General features: G+C 43.5%; 1 protein-coding gene across 1 annotated transcript in view; it reads left to right on the top strand.

Moving 5' to 3' along the window:
• Positions 1–24,102, top strand: part of LOC106583020 (receptor-type tyrosine-protein phosphatase gamma) — a 287,378-nt gene that overhangs the window by 164,524 nt on the left and 98,752 nt on the right. Inside the window, exon 3 of the mRNA XM_014166758.3 lies at positions 20,962–21,144. Within this exon, the coding sequence (XP_014022233.1) occupies positions 20,962–21,144 (183 nt within the window). The remainder of the gene's footprint in view (positions 1–20,961; positions 21,145–24,102) is intronic.

The raw sequence follows: 24,102 nt of genomic DNA, 5'->3' as shown, positions 1-24,102 counted from the left end.
ATTTTGATTATTTTTAAAGTGCTCTGTCCTAAGCTGAAAAACGCCTGTCCAATTGGGTGGAGGGGTATAGGGTTTGTTAAGTAGTTTGTCATCACTGCAGAGTGGCTAGGAAATCCAGACAAAAGCAGATTTCCCATCCATTATGACTACTTGTTGACAGTTTCTTTGAAAACTAAGCTATGGAGGTTCACTAGTTAGATGTTTTAATTGCTATTGAATGTGTGATGGAAATCTGAAGAATTCTGATGGTTTTCATGGTCTGCAGTTGCTACTTTCCTTCAACAAGATATCCCAGAATATTTGAAATCCAAAATAACTACAGTGTTCCACTAATCTATTAGCATTGTCGTGTGCATTTAGAGTAGTTAAGAGTACAAAGGCAGATTTACCATGGATGTTAGTGCTCATCAAAAGACTACAACCATCCTAGCTGCTATGATTAGCTCTGTGCATACTCTGGTTACAGATAGTCACTTTCCATTGCCGTGAAAAATGTTGTTTGCTAGAGCTGAATGGCAATCCAGCTGTGTTTTTCTGGGCTATGGATATGAGCCTGTTCACAAAAGGATGTTCCGTATTATCAGTGTTTCCTGCAACCTTAGCAAGAGATCAGTTGTGGTGTCCAACATGCACATGATTTCCCCCCATTATCTCAGATTGTGGAGTCTATGTGTATGTTTGTTTGTAGCTACATATGAAGTATTATTTCTCAACTTTCCATACAGACTGCCCTTTTGATAGGCCTGTATTTTGATAGACCTGTATTTTGACAGGCCTGTATTTTGATAAACCTGTATTTTGACAGGCCTGTATTTCACTTTCAAATTATTGTTTTCTTTCTTTTCTTTCCATGTTACCTACATGTACATATTGCTATTGTTATTTTACTGCTGCTGTTTAATTATTTGTTACTTTTTTAAACTTTTTTACTTAACACCTGTTTTTCTTAACTTAAACATTGTTGGTTAAGGGCTTGTAAGTCAGCATCTCACTGTAAGGTGGTGTATTCGGCGCATCTGACAAATAACATTTGATTTGATGTTCTCCGGTCCTTCTGTTCACCCTCCTCATAACAGGTAATACATCATCTTTATGTTTTCTTTAAATTTCATAGTTTTAATAAAGCTTTAAAGTGGTATTCAGCAGTTGAAACAATAACAAAGTGTATTCCCCGACCCACTTTCAGTAAAAAGTTGAGGGATGGGATTGGAGAAATGTAACCACTCTCAAATTCATAGACATAGCTATGGATGCAAGGACCGACTATTTATGATATCAAAATTATAGTTTTAACCATGTTTTGATGCTTTATAGTGTTTGTTTACATTTACTTTGTATACAAACATTGGAGTACAAGCTTATATTTTAGGTTCTGATGGGTTAGGACTGTTGAACTAAGCTCATGAGGCATTTCTAAGTTATATTCTTCAATAATCAATGGTTCCATATCATTCGTTTATAAGTCCAAATGGATGTAGCAATTGCAGATTGCTCCTTTAACATATACTTTTATAGGGGTTAAAAGGTGGGTTGACTATAGGACAAATGACTTTTTTTTTAAAGCCTTTCCTTGTAACCCCTAAACAAATTACAAATGACAAGACTGACAAGATGTGACAAGACTGAGCATTCAAAACACAGAGCGGAAAGGTTATTTATCCTGAGGGGTTTAGGACCTGTCTCTATTTTCCTCCACTAGCCTTTGTCTGTATGTTAGGACTAAACATTGTCTGCCATGTTGAATCACAAGCGTAAACCCCACTGACGCTGGTTGAGTTTGTTTTTCACAGAAATAATGAGATTGCCCTGGCATTACGGTTGCCATTAGATCCCCTACATTCTCTCCATGCAGTTGTTTTCAGTACATTTTAATTAGAATGAGTACATTTCTCTAAGGTTCATTATCCCCACCTGCCGCACTGCCTTTGATCTCTAGACCTTGCTTTCTTGGCCTTAACACTTTTGAAATATTGCATGAGCACTACCCAATTACCCTTTAATGTCAACTAAGTGCCTTTGTCAATGTGAGTGATATTGTGAGTGTGGCTGTGCGCACGGTCCCCCCCACCCGTGTTTCTCTGTTAGTCCAACCCGCTGAGTGGTGTTGGGCAGTAACTAGGAGTTAATGAGAAGAGTCCAGCCTGGTCTCAGGGACCTCATTTGGAAGAATTATTCATCAGTCTTTCTTTGCTTATCGGCGCACATCTAAAGACAAATTCCATTTTTTTTTTCATTCACTGATTAAAAAATAAAAAAAATCTCATGAAAGGGTGTAGAAAAACACGTCCATCATTTCGAAAATCTAAAACTGTGTTATTACTTAACGAGGCAAGATGTTGTCATTGAGATTCAGGGCTGTCTAATTAAATTGCAGAGGCAGTAGTGGCATGGAAGCAGTGAACATGCTTTCACATGCATAAGGCCTGTGTGTAATAAATCACTGAGCCCTGTCCTCCATCTCCCTGAGAACTGCTTTAAAATCAGGGGATTACACTGAATCCTCATCAAGGTCACCCCTGGAGGCATGTTCTCTGTGTGTGTGTGTGTGTATGTGTTCATGCATGGGTGTGTTGAGTGTCTTAGCAAGTGTGCATTTTTGCACATGCATATAAATTAATCTAGCCTCTTAGGGTGTTTTCTTTTCTCTGCTATAGGGACACACTGCTAGGCTTGGCCTCCTGGTGATCAGTCCCTCACTCACCTCATTAAATTGCCACCTTAGTCTAAATTATTCAGGGCACTTAACAATTTTTCAGGCTCTGTCTCCTGCAGTCTGATTAGTGCCGTTTCTCACGTGGCTCTGATGCGCCTCGTATCTGGAAGAGTGTGCTGTGCGTTGTGGAAGGTGACAAGGCCTGACGGGCAGAACCATTTATGTATCTGTTAGGTGATGATGAAAACCGTCAGCCCAGTCTGCCTCACTATCTGAATGGCCTTGTTCTCTGGGATGGAACATACAGAACATTGCAGAAGGAAATGAATTGTATTGAAGAAAACTATTGTACAAACAAGAGATGGAGTAGCTTGACTCTAGACATGCTGAAAGGCTGAAAACAGAGAGACTGCTTACCTGTAGTGAATCATCAGCCTCCAAAGCTAACATCATTTGGCCAATCAACCACAGCAGAACCACTTGGATGCAGATGTTGACCAAGTCCATTAAGTAAATAGAGTAATTGATTACAGTCAATACTCTGCCTTTCCAAGTGTGGTATGTCCAATGATTAGGAGCAGGCTCAGAGGACACATTGTGCTTCTCAGCTTGTATGAAAAGTGAGGTCATGTGGAGTCTTCAGATTAACCCATTGAATCCTGTGTGTCTGTGCATAGAGGCTTGATCCTCTATGTGTGTGATGTTTGTGTCTCTGAGCCCAGCACAACTCCTCAGATGCAAGAGCATGCTTAATTAAGCATATCATGAGCGCGCTTAATTCGGCATGACAGTGTCAGGGCCACAGCACTGATCAATTGGAAGTGCTGCTTCCTGTGTCTCTGCTCTGAAATGAGCACTGCAAAACACACTGCATGCTGGGACAGCTGGCTGGGAGAAAGGGACAAGGTAAAGAGGCTTATTTTCCTTGTCTCTTTAGAGTAGGGGTTTCAAATTCAGGCCATGGAGGCCCTAGTGTCAGCTGGTTTTAGTTTTTTCCTTTCAATTAAGACCTAGACAACAAGGTGAAGGGAGTTCCTTACTAATCAGTGACCTTAATTTGTCAATCTAGTACAAGGGAGGAGCGAAAATCCACAGACACTCAGACCTGCGTGGAATGAGTTTGACACGTGCCTTAGAAGTGCTCTCACTTAGCCTTTGTTCAGAACACAGAGCAGGTGAATGGGAGGAGACAGGGAGAAGGAGTTGATTTATAGACTATTGAGATGCAGCCTTACATTTTGTTTTGTTTCTGTGGCAACCATGTGGTTCATCCCAACCCAGATAGAGAAAATCTACAGTACATTATGAGGTGGTTAAGAAGTTTCAGCTACAAGTGAGTCCTTGAGGACAGGGATGACAAGGAGCTTTTAGTCAATGTGATGGTTAGTAAATGGAGGTGTTGATAAGTGTTAGAGTGATGCTTTCCATGCTATAAACCACAGGTTCAACCTTGATCATTCAGTGCTTAAATGATAAGGGAAGGCCATTCACACATCCTGATGTAACATGTGTGTTGAGATCACACCCTGAGTGAGGTGAAATTTGTTACTTGCTCGCTGACCTTGAATTAAAACCAGTTTGATACATGCTTTTTCATACACTACATTGATGATTTTAATGTATGTTTTGCATTGTTGTTGTCGCATCCTGTTATTCTGCCTACACACGCACACACACACACACACACACACACACACACACACACACACACACACACACACACACACACACACACACACACACACACACACACACACACACACACACACACACACACACACACACACACACACACACACACACACACATCAACCAACTATCAATAGAAAAATGTAGGAGGTGAGGACATACAGTATATCCCTTTTCTTGAACAGGCACAGTGTTCCCTGTCTCTGTATTCTGAATGGCTTTCACGCCTCAGAGAAGGTGAAGAGAAGGTGTGCGTTTGTGTGTGTGTTGGGGAGAGTGAGTTCTTCCTCTATAAAGCAGGCTGCCATGGTGTCTGGGATCCTGTCATCACTGCTAAAAGTGTCAGGCAGAAAATTAATTAAGTGGGGTCTGCTGATGGGGGAGAGCAGGGGCTATGGCGGCACTAACCAGGCCGTCAGCCCCTGTTTCAGGGCCCACGCTGGAAAGGAAAGGCCTAGCCACTCTGGCCTGACGGGAACATAATGAAGGTGTCTGCTCCCCTTTTACCAAGCCTGACTCATTAAATGGATTTTCTGCACAGGGTCAGAGCGATAGTCAATTTAGCCAGCAGGGGCAGAGCCAGGCCAAACAGGGAACAGGAAGGGCAGGAAGGCCTCCTCCCCCCAAGAAGACCCCATTGTCCACCTCCCATCTCTTCCACCTCATATCATCATTCTCTCTATGTATTTCTTTCTGAATGGACATTAAAACAGTCTTACTTACAGTAGCAAATCATTTGCATAGACCTCACAAAACCATTTCCATATTAGAGCATAGTTCTGAAGTTCAAAGTCTTCAACATCTTTTATGTATGATTTTCATTTCATTAATGTATGGTTTCATTTCATAATACTCTTAGGTAATCTTAAATACACCCACCCTTCGAGGAGGGGAAGTGAAACTTCAAAGACCAAAGCTACAGACGTGGAAGGTTAGCAGGGTTCACTCTCTCTTCCCAACCCCTTCTGGGGGGGAAACCTGGAAAGTGACAAGAACATTACATTTGAGCTTTATAATTCGGAGGCTGGTGCTGAGGCGGTCTTGTCAAAGTCAGGACTGTGAGGGAACTGTCATGCAAGAGAGGTGAATTTGATGGGAATTGGCAGGCAGATTATGGATGTAGCATTTGCGGTCCTGGCACAGGCGTGTTGTGTCCACTTGACGGCCGGACTGCTGCTATTGTGTGTCAGATCGCTCTGCCGGATTGACTGACATCATAAAAGCCCAAGGCGCTTTTTACCAGACAGTCAAGCTTCATTGGTAGTTTAAATACCTCCTCCGTTGTCTCCCTCTCTCGCTCTCTTTTTCTAACTTGATGTCGCTCTCTTTCTTCCTTTTTTTCTATACCTCTCCCTTCATCACGTCTCTTTCTCTTTCCTTGTTTCATCATTCCCTCCAGCAATTTCCTAATCCCTGGAGACGTCAGTAAAGTGTGCCAAGTGCATTAATGATGTGTCTGTCTTTTAAGAGTAGAACATGCAACATGGTTTCCGACTGTATTATGGAGCACACACATAGTGCAGGGACACCACAGTGTACAGAGGGACTTCACAATACACATCACATTGCCATTTCTCAAGGGCCTCACTCTGGTGTCTCAATCAAGCCGGTTGCACTTGAGTAGCGTGCAGGTTCTGACATGGCAGATCAAAGGGCAGGGAAGAATTGATTTTGATGCGTCTTTACAGCTTCAAAATAAAAGCCCTTGTAATGAGCCGTGTTTACTGGCAGCAGGCTATAAGAGTATCCCCCAGGAACCATGTAGAGTGGGAGGGAGGTATTTAATGCGACACCACCCCATCATCCACAGGAACCATGTAGAGAAGGGAGGGGGGAGCTACTTATATGCAACACCACCCGTCCATAGGAATTACGTGAAAGAGGAAGGAAGTATTTAACACAGCACTCCCACTTAGCCCCCCACTGCGCGTTCATCGTGGTATTTCATGCTACGTGAATTGCAGTCCCATAGAGACACAATAGGATCACATGAGCAGCATGCACGCTTAGGCACTCAGTTCTTTCTCCCTATACCACTCCAGACCATCAAACACCCATATTGGATAGCTAGATTTATGGAGTTCCATGTGCTGATCTGAGTTTCACACAGTGAGGGAATTTTATCCATAAAAAATGTACTGCAGTAAGATGCAGGGAGTGAGGCAGAGGAGAGGGAGGAGAAAGAGGTGTGAGCCAACATTCTCCAAGACCTCGGTCGGCACAAGCCCATTGCTCCAATAGTTTGCAAATCAAACAGGGACACCACAGCGTGAAGAGACATTAGTGGCCACGAGAGAGAGAGACAGACAGAGAGAGGGAAAAAAAGACAAAGACAGGGATAAAGACAGACAGACAGACAGAGAGACAAAGAAACATGGAAAAGAGAGAGAGAACAAAAAACGCGAAGATAAAAAACTGCATTCACCAGATCTCTGCTTAGGCCCAGTGTCTGTCTGGCACATGTCACTCTAGGCTGGTTCCGTAGACGTAGAGGCTGAGGCTGCTACCTGAGAACAATACTAACTGTGGTGCGAGGGAGAAATGTAGGAGCTGATAAATGGTGTTTGAGACTTCAATGTGATTGATAGAGCTGCCTGCACTGTTCTGTGCTACCTCTACTACTGACTCCCTCTCCTCTTGCCCCGGGCCCAGCACCAGTCAGAGGTCCTCCTCACTGGAGCACAGATCACACCGCAGCCGGCCTTTTGTTCTCTCTCTCTCTTCCTCTCCTTCCCTCGTGCTCTGACTCTCCTCAGTACATTTATCTCATTACAGTCGTGGTATCTCCAGTGGCGTTTACAATGAAGTGTTAATCTCTCCTCTCATCAATCTTGGAGGCTCAGGAGTGCCGAGTCGCTCCCCCGAAAATGATGACTGGCACTTTTACTTGTTTGGAGAAATAAGTGTGGGGCTAAATTGAATTTTAATGGATTGTGCATCCCCAGTGAAAGGTGCAATCCATTATTTGATGATTGTAATGTTGTTTGCTGCTCATGTTGATTTATGGTATGTATAGCATGACAGGCCAAAGGTTGCCGAGAAAGGGAAGGAAGCTGCGTTGTGTTGATATAGTTTTTAAGTATGGCACAGAGGAGGGTTACGCTCAGGGCTCTGGGTAGGGGAGCGACTGCACTACAATGGCGGTTCTTTCTGTGTCCTGTACGAGCAAATAAGAATGATCCTTTCCACCAGAATTGCAGAAACACAGTTAATTGAATATGATACATGTATTCCTTTGATACAACAATATTTGCCCCTCCCAGGCACAAAGAGGCAGGAGTAAATAACGAATGACAGTTAACATGCAAAGCTAATTTATTTCCCCCTGCTCCTCTGTAGTGGATGTTGTATGTTATGTGTCTCTCTTAAGTCTGTTTCTACTCAGAGGCCAACTGCTCTCTCTCTCTGTCTCTCATATCCTCCCTTAGGATCCGCCATCTGCTGATGATAAAATATGGAACCTGTCAAGAGCAGAGATGTTAGGAAGAAGTTAGCCAGATTGTCAGGACTGCAATATGTCATCACAAGGCATCTGCAGCATTAGTTTAGAGGCACAATGGGTTTTATAGGCAAGTATTACATGAACCTTTCAAGACTTTACTTTGCTGTGAATGTGCAACGTGACGGCGAATACAGCTCAACCCATTGTATGTTGCTGGAGTATTGCATCAGAACAGTTCAGCTTTATCACATTTATACATGTGTCTGCTTGATGTAATAGGATTTTTTCACTTTTGAGGAATAATTGTAATGGGAGGTTTGAGGGTGGAGATCAATCAAGCCGTGTAGGTAGTAGTCGTGTTATCCCAGAAGACCATTCACCAGGAACTGAAAATCAATAAAGGCAGTTTAAAGGCCATTTTAGGGGCGGTCTCACTGGGCTCATTCATCACCTCTCAATCTGCCATCATACCTCCAAACAAATCCGCGAAGGAGCCGTCGATACTCAGGGAATGACTTCACATGTAGGGGGTGGACATCACAGGAACCTTAAAGATCTGGTGTTGAAAAAACGACTTGGTGATTTGCGGTCTTTGGATGCATTACGATGCCAGCTGTCTTCAGTTTCTGTATTACTTGATGAAATGTATAATATTTATATAATACCCTATAGGAGTCAGGAGTAGATCAGGTCAGCCATATCATAATGACCTCATCCCTTTGTGATATGGAAATGATGCTGTGGTTAATGAACTGTCCCGTTCCTATAATTAATACAGTGACTCATAACCCACCTGCCCTGCCAAGGTATGTGGGACAAGGACCGTCACACATACCCATCCACAGCGTGCCATACGAACAGAGGTCACAGATAGTAAAGGAGAGGACGATCGACTTTCAGAACCGCAAAACTTTCATGGCGTCGAGCGAAGAACAACAGCAGTAATAGAAACTGTGGCTTAACGTGATCATCCCCTGCCTTAGCAGGCAGATGGAAGGCAGGTGCTGCCCTTGAATGTATTATTTGTGCCATCAATACAGAACACAGCATAGTGGGGGAGAGAAAAACAACAGGCTGCTTTCAGCATGTCTGTCAGAAAAACACTGCCGGCCACCTCAGAAAATAAAGCATTACAGACAGAGGTGGAGGGAGGCTGGACGAAACGGAATGACTCTGGAATCTAAAGCAGCTTGTATCTTTTAATTAAAATCACTCAATCAATGGGGATCTGAGTTGGGACCATCCCCCGTATTACTGTCTGTCTGTCTGTCTGGGTGTCTGTCTAGAGTGGAGGCCGTAAGGTCTGCTGTAATTTTGGGCTGCAGCTTTAGGAGAGGGCCAGCAGCGCTCCCCTGGGAGGGAACTTGACCAGTCCCAATAAAAGAGGCAGAGGGGAGCCAATCAGCCACGACTGCTGCACTACCCTGCCTCTCCTCTAAACTCCCCTTCTCCCTCCCCCTCCCCCTTTCCCTTCCATCCGACAACAGATACAGGGATCTGAAGAGACGAGGCAAATTAAAAACTGATATCCGCAGTGGTTGAAAATGGGTCTGTGTGTGTGCGTGGATGGGTGGCTGTTGCAGTGTGTGGAGGAGGCTTAGGAGGACCTTCTCAGTATGAAGGCTGAGAGGAAAGCAGGTGAGAGAGAGAGAGGTGTGAGTGTCATTTCATAATAGATGAGCCATTACATCTAATGCCTGTATCCTTTTATCCCTGCATTGGGGAAGGGGCCTTTTGTCAGCCCCATCTCTCCGGGATATGGAGTCACACAGAATGTGTGGAGTTTAGAGAGCCTTCTGAAAGTAACACATTGCACAGTGTCACGTTGCAGGGATAACAGAACAGCGGAGTCTGGTTGTCAGGAGATTTGTGGTTGCCATGGCGAATGCCTAACTTGTTAAAGGCAAGATGGAGAGGAAGAAGGGCTATAGGGCTAATGAATAGATGCCAATAGGTGCCAATTAAGCTAATAAATGAGTCTTCCACAACCCAGCCACTCTGACAATGTCCACTCACACCAGAAAAGCATTAGTACTCTGTATGACAACAAAGAACAACCAATTGTTAAACCAGTGTCTTCATCTGAGGTCTTTACAGTATATTTTAGTAGCCACAATTGTGATTTGATGTTCTTATCCTCTGGTATTGTGGTGGCAGTGAGGAAATAATTTTGAACTTGGAAACTGTCCCTTTTTTCTGTTGTTGCAGAAGATGAGATCTTGCCACAGGCACTCTATTGCTGGATATCTTTATGTCCCTCCTCCCATTCTGATTCTTCCTGCTTCTTTCCCCTCCTCTTACTTGGTTAAATCTCTTTGAAGTATTGCTAGAATTAGATTTTTCCTTCTTCGCTCAAGGGTCTTTCATTATATTGTATTTATCACAAGAAAAGAAAAGGATGGGACAATAGAACAATTCAGAAATAATAACACAAAAGCAAACAGAAATGCAACCACTGGCAAGGTCAAATGATTATGATCTGTTGCCATGGAAATTGCAAATCTTGCCGTTTTTCTTTGACAATGTATACCATCACTACTGTTTCATGCACACGTGTGCTGCAGTCTCTCAAACGCGCGCACACACACACACACACACACACAGAGACAGACACCCACCCCCACACACACACACACAGACACAGACACACAGAGAGAGAGCTCATATATTGGGAGCAGGTGTTGTCAGACAGGCAGGAAGGTCAACAGATACTGCTGGGCTAGGTCAATACAGATCACAGGTACCCAGAGTGCTGGCCTACACTAACTGTCTGCTGGCTGTGTGATGTCAGGAACGTGCCCTTGTGCTCTTTGACCTTTCTCCCATCATCCCTCTCAGGCAGGAGCTCTGGAGAGGAAGGATGTTCATGTTCATCTCGTATAAGAGACATGGACCCTCCATGCCAAGCAGTGGACTTTAAATCAGGCATGGGCCTAAAGAACTTACAGACATTACTGGGGCAAAAGCTGGTTCTCCAAAATAAATTAAATAAATCAAGACCAATAATGCAAGTAACAAGTAAAATCAAACCAAAATAATCTGTGCCTGTTATCACACTTTCATTTTAGCTTGATATATATTTCATAAATGCATGCAATGGAACAGCTTGAAATGGATGAACATAAATAAACAACAGAATCGCAACACACAAATTAAAACTTAAAAGCCTGGACTGTCAATCATTGAGAGCATGCCTAATTAAAAAAAATATAATTTGCTTATGAAAAGCAACCCCAAAACAAATCCACGTTAGTCCTCTATCAGCCAGACCAGGCAGGCGAACAGTGACCTTCACTGTCATCGTCATCAGCATAATTGTCATTACTGTTGTCATCATCATCATAATCATCATCGTCTACATCTACAGCAACACTGCTGCTGTTTTCACCAACCACTAGCACCACTATCACAGTGATTTGCTTGGCACTCGTCACTGCCCATGATTGTAGCTAAAAAAAGACTAGATGAACCTAGCGGTTTGTGAATAAATGATGTATTCATTTGCAAGCCTGATTTGGCTGCCTTCATCTCTGGTTGTTCTAAGTGAAGGAATATGGAGATGGTGAAACAAGCACAGCTTCGAACGCAATGACAGGAAGCTTAAGAAGATAAATGGCATCTTTCGTCTCAGTCAAAGCACAAAGTCTACCGGGGAGGAGAATATGTTACATCAACTTAATGACTCTAGCCACTGAAGAAAGGAGCACAGAAACACAAGCATAACGTCACTAGCTGCTCTCATTCTGCTCACATTCACTGACTATTGTGCCCACTGCTGAGCTAGAGAAAGAGGATATTCTAGGGGTGGAGGCGTAAGGCAAGACCCTCACTTCGATTCAGAATTGTTTGGAATAGCACATTTAGTAGTCTATATTCCTGTTTACTCAGCACAATTGTCTTAGATTGCCTGGTAATATACACTGCTCAAAAAAATAAAGGGAACACTTAAACAACACAATGTAACTCCAAGTCAATCACACTTCTGTGAAATCAAACTGTCCACTTAGGAAGCAACACTGATTGACAATAAATTTAACATGCTGTTGTGCAAATGGAATAGACAACAGGTGGAAATTATAGGCAATTAGCAAGACACCCCCAATAAAGGAGGGGTTCTGCAGGTGGGGACCACAGACCACTTCTCAGTTCCTATGCTTCCTGGCTGATGTTTTGGTCACTTTTAAATGCTGGTGGTGCTTTCACTCTAGTGGTAGCATGAGACGGAGTCTACAACCCACACAAGTGGCTCAGGTAGTGCAGCTCATCCAGGATGGCACATCAATGCGAGCTGTGGCAAGAAGGTTTGCTGTGTCTGTCAGCGTAGTGTCCAGAGCATGGAGGCGCTACCAGGAGACAGGCCAGTACATCAGGAGACGTGGAGGAGGGCAACAACCCAGCAGCAGGACCGCTACCTCCGCCTTTGTGCAAGGAGGAGCAGGAGAAGCACTGCCAGAGCCCTGCAAAATGACCTCCAGCAGGCCACAAATGTGCATGTGTCTGCTCAAACGGTCAGAAACAGACTCCATGAGGGTGGTATGAGGGCCCGACTTCCACAGGTGGGGGTTGTGCTTACAGCCCAACACCGTGCAGGACGTTTGGCATTTGCCAGAGAACACCAAGATTGGCAAATTCGCCACTGGCGCCCTGTGCTCTTCACAGATGAAAGCAGGTTCACACTGAGCACGTGACAGACGTGACAGAGTCTGGAGACGCCGTGGAGAACGTTCTGCTGCCTGCAACATCCTCCAGCATGACCGGTTTGGCGGTGGGTCAGTCATGGTGTGGGGTGGCATTTCTTTGGGGGGCCGCACAGCCCTCCATGTGCTCGCCAGAGGTAGCCTGACTGCCATTAGGTACCGAGATGAGATCCTCAGACCCCTTGTGAGACCATATGCTGGTGCTGTTGGCCCTGGGTTCCTCCTAATGCAGGACAATGCTAGACCTCATGTGGCTGGAGTGTGTCAGCAGTTCCTGCAAGAGGAAGGCATTGATGCTATGGACTGGCCCGCCTGTTCCCCAGACCTGAATCCAATTGAGCACATCTGGGACATCATGTCTCGCTCCATCCGACAACGCCACGTTGCACCACAGACTGTCCAGGAGTTGGCGGATGCTTTAGTCCAGGTCTGGGAGGAGATCCCTCAGGAGACCATCCGCCACCTCATCAGGAGCATGCCCAGGCATTGTAGGGAGGTCATACAGGCACGTGGAGGCCACACACACTACTGAGCATCATTTTGACTTGTTTTAAGGACATTACATCAAAGTTGGATCAGCCTGTAGTGTGGTTTTCCACTTTAATTTTGAGTGTGACTCCAAATCCAGACCTCCATGGGTTGATAAATTGGATTTCCATTGATTATTTTTGTGTGATTTTGTTGTCAGCACATTCAACTATGTAAAGAAAAAAGTATTTAATAAGATTATTTCTTTCATTCAGATCTAGGATGTGTTGTTTAAGTGTTCCCTTTATTTTTTGGAGCAGTATATATAATATGAAGTGATATCATTATTCATGCTGTGCTGATAAGGGTTTAGTAGACAGTAGTGTAGTGGAGATGAGTGAAACTAGTTCTGTGTTTCCTTTCCTTAATTTGGCCTCAGTGTGTGTTACTCAGTTTTTTCCCAGAGAGACATACAGTATATCCACTCCCAAATTACATTATTGGTTGGGCTGGATGGGGCTGGATGGGGTGAAAATAGCATTGTGTGAGGGAAGTGTGATATTTTCCTATGGAATCGGTGTATGCGTGTTTGTTTTAGTCCATTTTTTGTGGGAGTATCTTTCTGTGTGACTGTTTTTCAATCTGTTCATGCTCGGTTGAATGGTCAGATAGGATTAACGTGTGTATTGATGGAGTAGTGAGAATGAGTGGGGGAAGTGTGAAATCAGTTTGTATTGTCTCTCTGCACACTCTATAAGTCTGTGTTTATTCATGTGTGGCTGTATTCTGGGGTATACGGTGTATTGGGTTTTGTGTTTGGGTATGTGTGAGGATGTGTACCGTACGTTATAGTGTGTGTATTGGGGCCATAAGGATGTTTGATGCGAAGCAGAGCAGGGGACAGCTGTGGAATAGACTGTGACAGCATCCTCACATGCTTAAGGGGCCTGTCAGGGATCCGCTAGCACTGTGGATGCTGCGCCGCTCTCCACACACACACACACGCGCACACACACACACACACACACACACACACACACACACACGACATCTCTAATTAAGGCTGAGTGGCGGGACAGCCCAGCAGACATCCCGTTTTCCCCCCATATGTCCACGGGTCTGACTAACACATCCCACTGTCTGGGAATAGTCCCTGTACCCAAGGTGAGAGGAGTCAGTGTGTGTGAGCAGCTAGAGGGATGTATGAGGGCTGTTTAGGCCGTCTAGGGAAATAGCTTTAGCCGATTCGCCTACGTTTTATTCCTCAATATATGACTCCCATTGTAAATGCATAATGTGAATTTAATAACCCAAGGACATCCGTCAATGATAATGATAGTTTGCTCTGAGATGTGTAATGGAGGTTGAGAGGCATGGTGGTGAGAAAGGGGTATGCAGCCGCCTGCACGTCATCTGTTGACGTTATAAGTATTTCCCCGGCACTGCATTAACAGAATGATTTAGAAATTCCAGAGCATGTTTTTTGGGGTTGTCAACATTGTGTTGTTAATTTCCCAGTTGACTCACTTATACACAGTCCTGTTTTCTTTCATTGTCATCACCTAATCATTGTCTGCTGCTGTAATTCCCTTCACTAGCTTATTAAAGCCTCATTCCAGAAAGCTGGGAAATGTCAGGTCTTCTTGACACCTATGTGATAGTGAATTTTATGGCCACAAGGCATGTTTTACGAACTACATTAACCCAATCCAATAACAACAACAACCTCTAATGCCACCACTGACAACAACATTCTCCACCTCTCCTTCATTGGGGCAGCAGTGGCTCTTTTGGGTCACAGTGTACCCTATATCTATCTACATTACAGTACATCACTGAGTTCCTTAGTGCTTGGGAACAAGAAGAATTGGGCAACAAAAGTCACAACAATAGACAAACACAGTGTGCTTAAACTAATAACACACAAATTATTGTATTTTTCTTGTCTATATTGAATACATCATTTAAACATTCACAGTGTAGGTTGGAAAAAGTATGTGAACCCCTAGGCTAATGACTTCTCCAAAAGCTAATTGGAGTCAGGAGTCAGCTAACCTGGAGTCCAATCAATGAGACAAGATTGGAGATGTTGGTTAGAGCTGCCCTGCCCAATAAAAAACACTCACAACATTTGAGTTTGCTATTCACAAGAAGCATTGCCTGATGTGAACCATGCCTCGAACAAAAGCGATCTCAGAAGACCTAAGATTAAGAATTGTTGCCTTGCATAAAGCTGGAAAGGGTTACAAAAGTATCTCTAAAAGTCAGTCCACGGTAAGACAAATTGTCTATAAATGGAGAAATTTCAGCACTGTTTCTACTCTCCCTAGGAGTGGCCGTCCTGCAAAGATGACTGCAAGAGCACAGCACAGAATGCTCAATGAGGTTAAGATGAATCCTAGAGTGTCAGTTAAAGACTTACATAAATCTCTGGAAGATACTAACATCTCTGTTGACAAGTCTACGATACGTAAAACACTAAACCACTGCTGTCCAAAAAAAATACATTGCTGCACGTCTGAAGTTCACAAAAAGAGCACCTGGATATTCCACAGCGCTACTGGCAAAATATTCTGTGGACAGATGAAACTAAAGTTGTGTTGTTTGGAAGGAACACACAACACTATGTCTGGAGAAAAAAAGGCACAGCACACCAACATCAAAACCTCATCCCAACTGTAAAGTATGGTGGAGGGAGCATGATGGTTTGGGGCTGCTTTGCTGCCTCAGGGCCTGGATAGCTTGCTATCATTGATGGAAAAATGAATTCCCAAGTTTATCAAGACATTTTGCAGGAGAATGTAAGGCTATCTGTCCGCCAACTGAAGCTCAACAAAAGTTAGGTGATGCAACAAGACAACAACCCAAAAGACAGAAGTAAATCAACAACAGAATGGCTTGAACAGAAGAAAATACACCTTCTGGAGTGACCCAGACAGTCCTGACCTCAACCCGCCTGAGATGCTGTGGCACGACCTCAAGAGAGTGGTTCACACCAGACATCAATAGGGGAACTGAAAGAGTTTTGCAAAGAGGAATGGTCCAAAATTCCTCCTGACCGTTGTGCAGGTCTGATCCTCAACTACAGAAAACATTTGGTTGAGGTTATTGCTGCCAAAGGAGGGTCAACCAGTTATTAAATCCAAGGGTTCACATACTTTTCCCAACCTGCACTGTGAATGTTTACACGGTGTGTTCAATAAAGACAAGAAAATAATAATTGCTTGTGTGTTATTAGTTTAAGAAGACTGTATGTGTCTATTGTTGTGACTTAGATGAAGATCAGATCACATTTTCTGACCAATTTATGCAGAAATCCAGATAATTCTAAAGGGTTCACATACTTTTTCTTCCCACTGTATTTTTTCTCTCTCTCTCTCTCTCTCTCTCTCTCTCTCTCTCTCTCTCTCTCTCTCTCTCTCTCTCAAAAATGTCTCTGCCACATCCCCATCCCAGTTCAAATGTACCTTGTGTAATTGGTTACAGTGGTAGCCATTGTAATAGGTGTTGTTGGAGAGGGTGCAGTAGGCTGTGTATTTTCCTCTGTCCTCCAGGTGTAGAGGATTTGAGAGGGGCTTCTCTCGTGCTGGCTGCACTGGGAGATTACATATAATACCTTGACTGACTCAATTGGGCCTTTCCTGGCAAGGCAGAGATCACTAAAATACCAGCAGACTTCTCATAGCATTGATTTCTGCCATTTCCCACTAATCTTGATGGAATCACGGCTCTAAGAGAGGACCATAGAGCTTCCTGAAATAGGTCCTGGAAAAACGGGTGGGAGTTTGAAGTGTGGCGCCTTGTGCTCCAATGTTATTGCTACAAAATGCCTTTTCTGCATAACATCCTTTTGTGCTTTGTTCTGTTCCTTGGAGAATGGCATATTTTTTCCAAAGGCAAATTCCCCCTAAGGTGTGTTTGCTTTTGTGTAACAATGCTGTCTTTGGGCAAACGTTTCATAATTGTGCTCTTTAAGCAGCCTCACACAATTATGGTTTTGTTTATGCAGACAATTGGAATATGGCAGTTTTTCAATATGAAATGAGCAAGGTCGCGAGCGCTGAGGCTGTTGAAGAAATCGCTCTTAATTGACTGAAAACCCTCAAGTCCCTGGAGGGTGAAAGCACCATAAAGGTGTATTTATGGTATTCATAATTCGCTGAAATAAAATGTGCATGCTCTCCAGAGAATCACAGACAAATGGCAATGAAAAATGAATGAAACACTGGAAATCTAAAACCCTCTCCCTGTTGACCTGAATATATGATTATGCATGTCGCAAGCCACTTTTTTTTCTGATTATGTTTCTGCCTTGTGCCTGGTTGTCAGGGAGATCAGTATGTATTACCCCTCCACTGTGAGTGTGATATACAGTGTTCATATTTATAGGAAACAGAGAAATTCACTCTTCTAGTGCCAATATGGCCCTCTTCTCATTCAGGTGGCCTTCTCTGTTTTTTCCTTCATCCCTCCATCCTCTCTCTCTTCTGGTGACTATAGTTCATCAGATATATTGGCCTCCTATCTCTCACAAGCCTACACATTTTTTTTCTGTGATTCTCAATCCATTCCTTTGTCTATAACATAAACTACAAGGCTTAACTGTCCCCAGAGAGATATAAGTAGAGTACAAACCACATTGAAGTCCAGTTAGAGAACATTTTAAGGTGCACTATGCAGAAATCGCTCATCCATTTCCTGTTTGCTAACATTCTAATAGTTTGCCTAATTTCAGTTTGTGACAAAACAAGCAAGTATAGTTTAGTACTATCTAAACCTCTGTGAAATATATTTTCCAAAACCAAAAAGATTGTATTTTCAGCTGTTTGAAGCCAAAACCTAAGAACAGGAAGCATAGAAATAATACACATAGAACAGATCGACCATTTCTTAGACTTGCTTTCAAGGAGAATGACAGATCTATAACTCTCATTTCTATGTGAATTTGGTCGGGTAGCCCAAAAAGTTACATGTTGCAGCTTTAAGTGAAAAGAGGGACATTGTACGCGATTCATCTCTGGGAGGCGGGGGTCAGAGGGTAACGCAATGTTGATGTGACACCTGATGGCATGCTGATGGTTTTAGTTCCTAGCCGCATTAAAGCAATGACTAATGGCTTCATACCAGCTCTCCACTGCATTCATTACCAGGCCGCGGCTGCCTGGATCCATACCCTGCGCTCTCCTATATGAAACCCAGACCTCTCAAATCAATACACCCCAAGGCTAGGATAGGGGACAGGAGAAGAGGATACTTCCTAATTCAATGAAATAGACATTACCAAACGCTCCGGACGCACGCAGGGCATGAGTAATCATAGACAAATTCATTTTAGAACCCCGGTAGCCCAGATGATGCTTTCAATTAGGGGTGCACTTTAGCCCGAGTGTTTATGATGCGGATATAGGTGGTAGTAGGAGTGGGCAGAGTGAGAGGGAGTGGGCCCTGCCTCTTCCTTTCTTCCATCCTTAGGACAGAGGGCAGCCAAGGCCTTCACTGTAGAGAAGGGGTTGGCAAGTGATTCTTTTTTTTGTGACCCACCATTTTTTTTCATGTTTACTTTTTAAACATTTTGGGGGGGGGTAAAAAAAAGACTGTAAAATCACCAAGAATTTTGCTAAAATGAGTTTAATTTAGGAAATCTTTTCCCAAGTATTCCCACTAATAAAAAAAAAGACGTGACCGTGTCTCAAGGTATGACATGATTGTTATTTTCAAATACAATCTCTTTTTGGGCTTAGTTGTGGTCATTTTGCAGTGTAAATGTTCCGGCCCCCGACCATCCAGTCTGACAAAAATCAGCCCACGGCTAAATCTAATTGCCTACCACTGCTGTAGAGAGAGGACAGGAGGACATACTGCAGGGGAAAGTCAATAGTACTCAAGGTTAGGACTCAATGAAGCATATCTATTGGAGATAAGAGTATGATAAGATACTGTACTGTATGCCCGTTTTAAATCAAATGCTACATACAGTGTGTTGTGCAGTTGTAATCATTGTATAAGGTTAAATGATTGATTTTTAAGTTCCTTGTATAATAAATGAAACTAGACATCCCATGCAATCTGAGTTTGTGTTTAGAGATAGGAACAGAGAGAGATGTTGTTTCTCATCGTGATAACGCTGATATTTTGCTCATGCTTCCAATTATTATGTACACTAATATTATGTAGTTACTGATATCTAAAGTTGTTCTGAATTTAAAATAAATTTAGTAGAATGTTTATGGGTATGGGCCAGGGTGCTGTTGTATACACTGGATATGTATGCCTTTGTTGAATGTGTTTTTATAGTGTGTTATCCGCAACCAAATTAATTCCCCTTCACTGGATACTAAGGAATCACTTGATTTCACTTGGCTGGACTGGTGTTTTATGGTTGGCTGGCTATGGAAAACTTACTGTGACCCCACAGTGAGGAGACCATGCCTGCTGTGGGTAGAGGATCGGGACTATCTATATTATCCATCCTCCACTGTTTCCATGGCATTGACCCTGTCCTGTCCCTCTTTCCCTCCCTCACTTTCTGTCCTCTGTTTGTTTTATCTGAGGGAGGTGGCAGCGGAATGATGACATCCGGCCTGCTCCTCTCCCTCTCTTCACTCTGTTCTATATGGAGGTGTCTGGTCTCGCCTTGGGACCTGCCACTCAGCTAAGAGTTTGGGGTTTCATCTCTGAGAACACTGCCTTCATCTCTCCATTTGTTAGGAGGTATAGCTTTGTTTACTTTATGATAACTACCACAGGCACACGTTTGAATGTGTCAAGAACTGAAACGCTGCTGGGTTTTTCACGCTCAACAGTTTCCCCTGTGTATCGAGAAGGGTCCACCACCCAAAGGACATCCAACCAACTTGACTGTGGGAAGCATTGGAGTCAACATGGGCCAGCATCCCTGTGGAACGCTTTCGACACCTTGTAGTCCGTGCCCTGACAAATTGAGGTTGTTCTGAGGGCAAAAAGGGGGGTGAGGGTGGGGGGGTGCAACTCGGCCTGGCTCGCAGTTGGCGTTCCAATTCATCCCAAAGGTGTTCAATGGGGTTGAGGTTAGGGCTCTGTACATGCCAGTCAAGTTCTTCCACACTGATCTCGACAAACCATTTCTTTATGGAACTCGCTTTGTGCACTGGGGCATTGTCATGCTGAAACAGGAGAGGGTCTTCCCCAAACTGTTGCCACAAAGTTGGAAGCACAGAATTGTCTAGAATGTCATTGTATGCTGTAGCGTTAAGATTTCCCTTCACTGGAACTAAGGGGCCTAGCCCAATTCATGAAAACAATCCCAGACCATTATTCCTCATCCACCAAACTTTACAGTTGGCACTATGCAATATGTCAGGTAGCGTTCTCCTGGCATCCACCAAACCCAGATTCATCCGTCGGACTACCAGATGGTGAAGCGTGATTCATCACTGCAAGGAAAGCGTTTCCACTGCTCCAGAGTCCAATGGCGGCGAGCTTTACTCCACTCCAGCCGACCATTGGCATTGCACATGGTGATCTTAGGCTTGTGTGTGACTTCTCGGGCATGGAAACCCATTTCATCAACAGTTCTTGTGCTGACGTTTCTTCCAGAGTCAGTTTAGAACTCGGTCGTGTGTTGCAACCGAGGACAGATGATTTTTAAGTGCTACGCACTTGAGCACTCGGCGGTCCCGTTCTGTGAGCATGTGTGGCCTATCACTTCGTGGCTGAGCAATTGTTGCTCCTAGACGTTTCCACTTCACAATAACAGCAGTTACAGTTGACCGGGGCAGCTGTAGCAGGGCAGAAATTTGACAAACTGACTTGTTCGAAAGGCATCCTATGACTGTGCCACGTTTAAAGTCACTGAGCTCTTCAGTAAGGCCATTCTACTGCCAATGTTTGTCTATTGAGATTGCATGGCTGTGTGCTCGATTTTATACACCTGTCAGCAACTGGTGTTGCTGAAATCCACTAATTTGAAGGGGTGTCCACATACTTTTGTATATATAGTAAATATATTATTTTGTTTCTTTCTTCTGGTCTAGGTACGTACGGGCCAGAGGAGGGCTGGTCAGCAGCCTACCCAGAATGCAGACAGAGGAACCAGTCACCAATCAACATCGTAGACCAGGACACAAAGGTGTCCATAGAGTATCAGGAGCTCACTCTGGATGGATTTGAGGCAGAGTCCTCCAACAAGACCTCAATGAAGAACACTGGTAAAACAGGTGAGATTCACCGTACCCCTGTCTGTTTACCCCCGCCCTCCTTTCATTATGTATATATACAGGTAACTGCCAAAAAGTATTCAATTGGGTTGAGATAAAGTGTTCAATTGGGTTGAGATCTGGTGACTGAGACACTGAGACACACACACACAAACAAACACACACAGACACACACACACACACACACACACACACACACACACACACACACACACACACACACACACACACACACACACACACACACACACACTTTAAACCCCATATTCTCCTTTTAGACCCCTGTTTCAAAGTCACTGAGATCTCTTATTCTTTGGTAGCCCCAAAAAATGGGCAACTGGGAATCTATATACATGACCCTAAGCATGATGGGATGTTAATTGCTTAATTAACTCAGGAACCACACCTGTGTGGAAGCACCTGCTTTTAATATACTTTGTATCCCTAATTTACTCAACAGTTTATTTATTTTGGCAGTTACCTGTATGTACAGTCTGAACATATTATGACCAACCTATTCCTAGCATAACATTAGAGTACATTAAAGGAGCATTATGTAGAATTTGTGTTGCATTATAATGTCATAAACTGCCTATAATATACCTGCAGTAATAGTGTAATTATATTAAATTCTCTGGGCCCTTACAAAACTGTATTAAGATTTTCAGTTTTCCGATTGGTTAACAAAAGTTGGTACGGCTCTTGTTTTCGAATTGGAGGGTTTGTACCATCTCTCTGAGCATCGTCACTCGGAGGCGTGGTCCTCCTCTTCTGAGCACAAGCAACAATGGCGGATATCTTAGGCAAGCGTCCAGCCCCACCGGTTGCGAATACAGGTGCCAAAAAAAATGGTTTAGCCAAGCAACTAAATGATAAGGCTCGGGGGAAAACCAGAGTACATATAGGTAACGTAATCTCAACTTGGTCCGTACAATTGACCTTATTTTAGCGCCCCAAAAACGTAATACTTCCAGATCAACTGTAATGTCAATACCATTGTAAAGCACAATTTCTCCCCTTTCCAACAAAATGACATGACCTCCACGCTGCCCGTTTCTGCATAATTCAAGAAGGCACTGAGCTCCTTCGGGTCTTTTTAAAAATGGCCGGTGGGGAAGCGAAACTAATGCGTGATAGTGAGAAGGAGAGGAGATGTATGGGAAAACTGCTTTTTTCACTCGATCTGTGCAACTTATCACCTTATCGCCTCTAAAATGTAAATAAAACACTATAAAGAGTTTATATAATGTGTCATTACATACCTATTTGAAGGTTTGTGTCGAATTTGAATCGGGTTTTTAGGGCGGTGCTAAAGTGATCTTCAGAAGTAAACAGCGGCTTTGAAAGTCATGATTGCTTGCAGTGATGACGCAAAAAATGACTACGTATCCCCCCCTTACCCCCATCACTGTCCATTTCTTGTTTTTAAACGATGAGAGAAGTGCTACACCTGGTGGAGAGAGATTGTAAGACAGAAATAGTTGCTTTATGCGTGCTGTACGTTATGGCATGACACGTCACGATGTAACGGAGGGTCAGTTTTTTCTACTTTTCTCCAATACTATAGAGCCATTACCATGTCGATCAACGCTTGAATAGAAACGTAGTTCACACCCCAGATTTTGAAGTCAACACAGCCGCTACAGTCCCATTAGTTTCTTTGTTGCCTCATTTGAATGTCGCGGTTGCGCACATTTGTACGGAATGGGGTGAGTTTACATTAACAATTTGAATCGCTGGAGAGAAGTTATGGCCCTAAAATGGCTGAAGTCTGATGCAGAGATGGCCTGTTTTCTGCTTGGCAGGTAACGTTACCAAGATGTGGCGCCAGCTAGCTAGCTGTGATGTTTGTGAATGGAGAATCTGGGTTAGCTTTATGCTATCCAAATTATCTGGCTGTCTTGGTATTTACGATCTAAAACCAGTCGGGATATTGACATAAGCATATGTGTTTTTGAGAGTCATGATCATTTTGAACCTACTTACACTTCGCATTGGCGGCTAGCTAATGTTTCATGTACATTTCTCTGTTTGAGAGTGATAAAACTGTCATGGCACTCGGCTGTAACACTATCAGCTGTAATGGTGCTCGGCAGTTTGGTTGCCTCGCCTTTTTGAGACTTCCAAGTTATTATTACTGAAACAATGTTAGCTAGCTAGCTAACATTATATAGCTTGGTAGAGACATGACAAGGAAGCGCACTAGCTAGGTTTTGTGACATACATTACCAATCTAGCTAGCTAGATATGTGACATGCGTGATATAATAATGTCCCCACCACAATCCACCCCAAGGAAAGTGTTACCTCTGCCTGCTTTATCAAGCATTGGAGTGGGGACATTAGCACCACACTGGCAGATAGGTGACAACACATGCTTCATTTCAACATGAGAATAGCTAAATAACTTTTTCCTGTTCCATTCAATGATGGCTATTGGGTAGCGTGAACCTTCCTGTGTGTGCATCATTTATGGTTGGTTTCTGTGTTTTTATGTCCCTCTCTTTGTGCCTGCCTTCTTTGAGTAGCCTATTTGGCGGAGTATATATGGTACTGTCATGTCTCTAGTATTCAGCAATATATGCTTGGAGTATAACCGACTGTCTTTCTCTAAAGGAGGGATGAGTTTCTGGATGAGCCTGGAGTGGTTGAGCTAGATATGAACACCATTGAGGCAACAGAAGGCGAAAACAGGCGACACAGACATTTTTGGAGACATTGTCACACTATATGTGTATTGCCAGTATTGTACAGATCGTATTCAGTAAATGTACTTTTTTTGTTATGTTCTATCACTTCTATTTAGCCTGATGAATATGAGCATCTCTAAAGATCCCTGCTGATGGACCTCTTTTAAGACACCTCTGAAGCCTCCACTTTCAAGCAACTAGGAGACTTCCCTGCCTGCCTCCCAGTCCCAACCCCAAAACTGATGCTGCATTTTCTCCATGTACTGTAC

The sequence above is a fragment of the Salmo salar genome, chromosome 22, assembly GCF_965601325.2.
Source record: "Salmo salar chromosome 22, fSalSal1, whole genome shotgun sequence".
NCBI lineage: Eukaryota > Metazoa > Chordata > Actinopteri > Salmoniformes > Salmonidae > Salmo > Salmo salar.
This window is presented reverse-complemented; position numbering and strand designations above follow the sequence as displayed.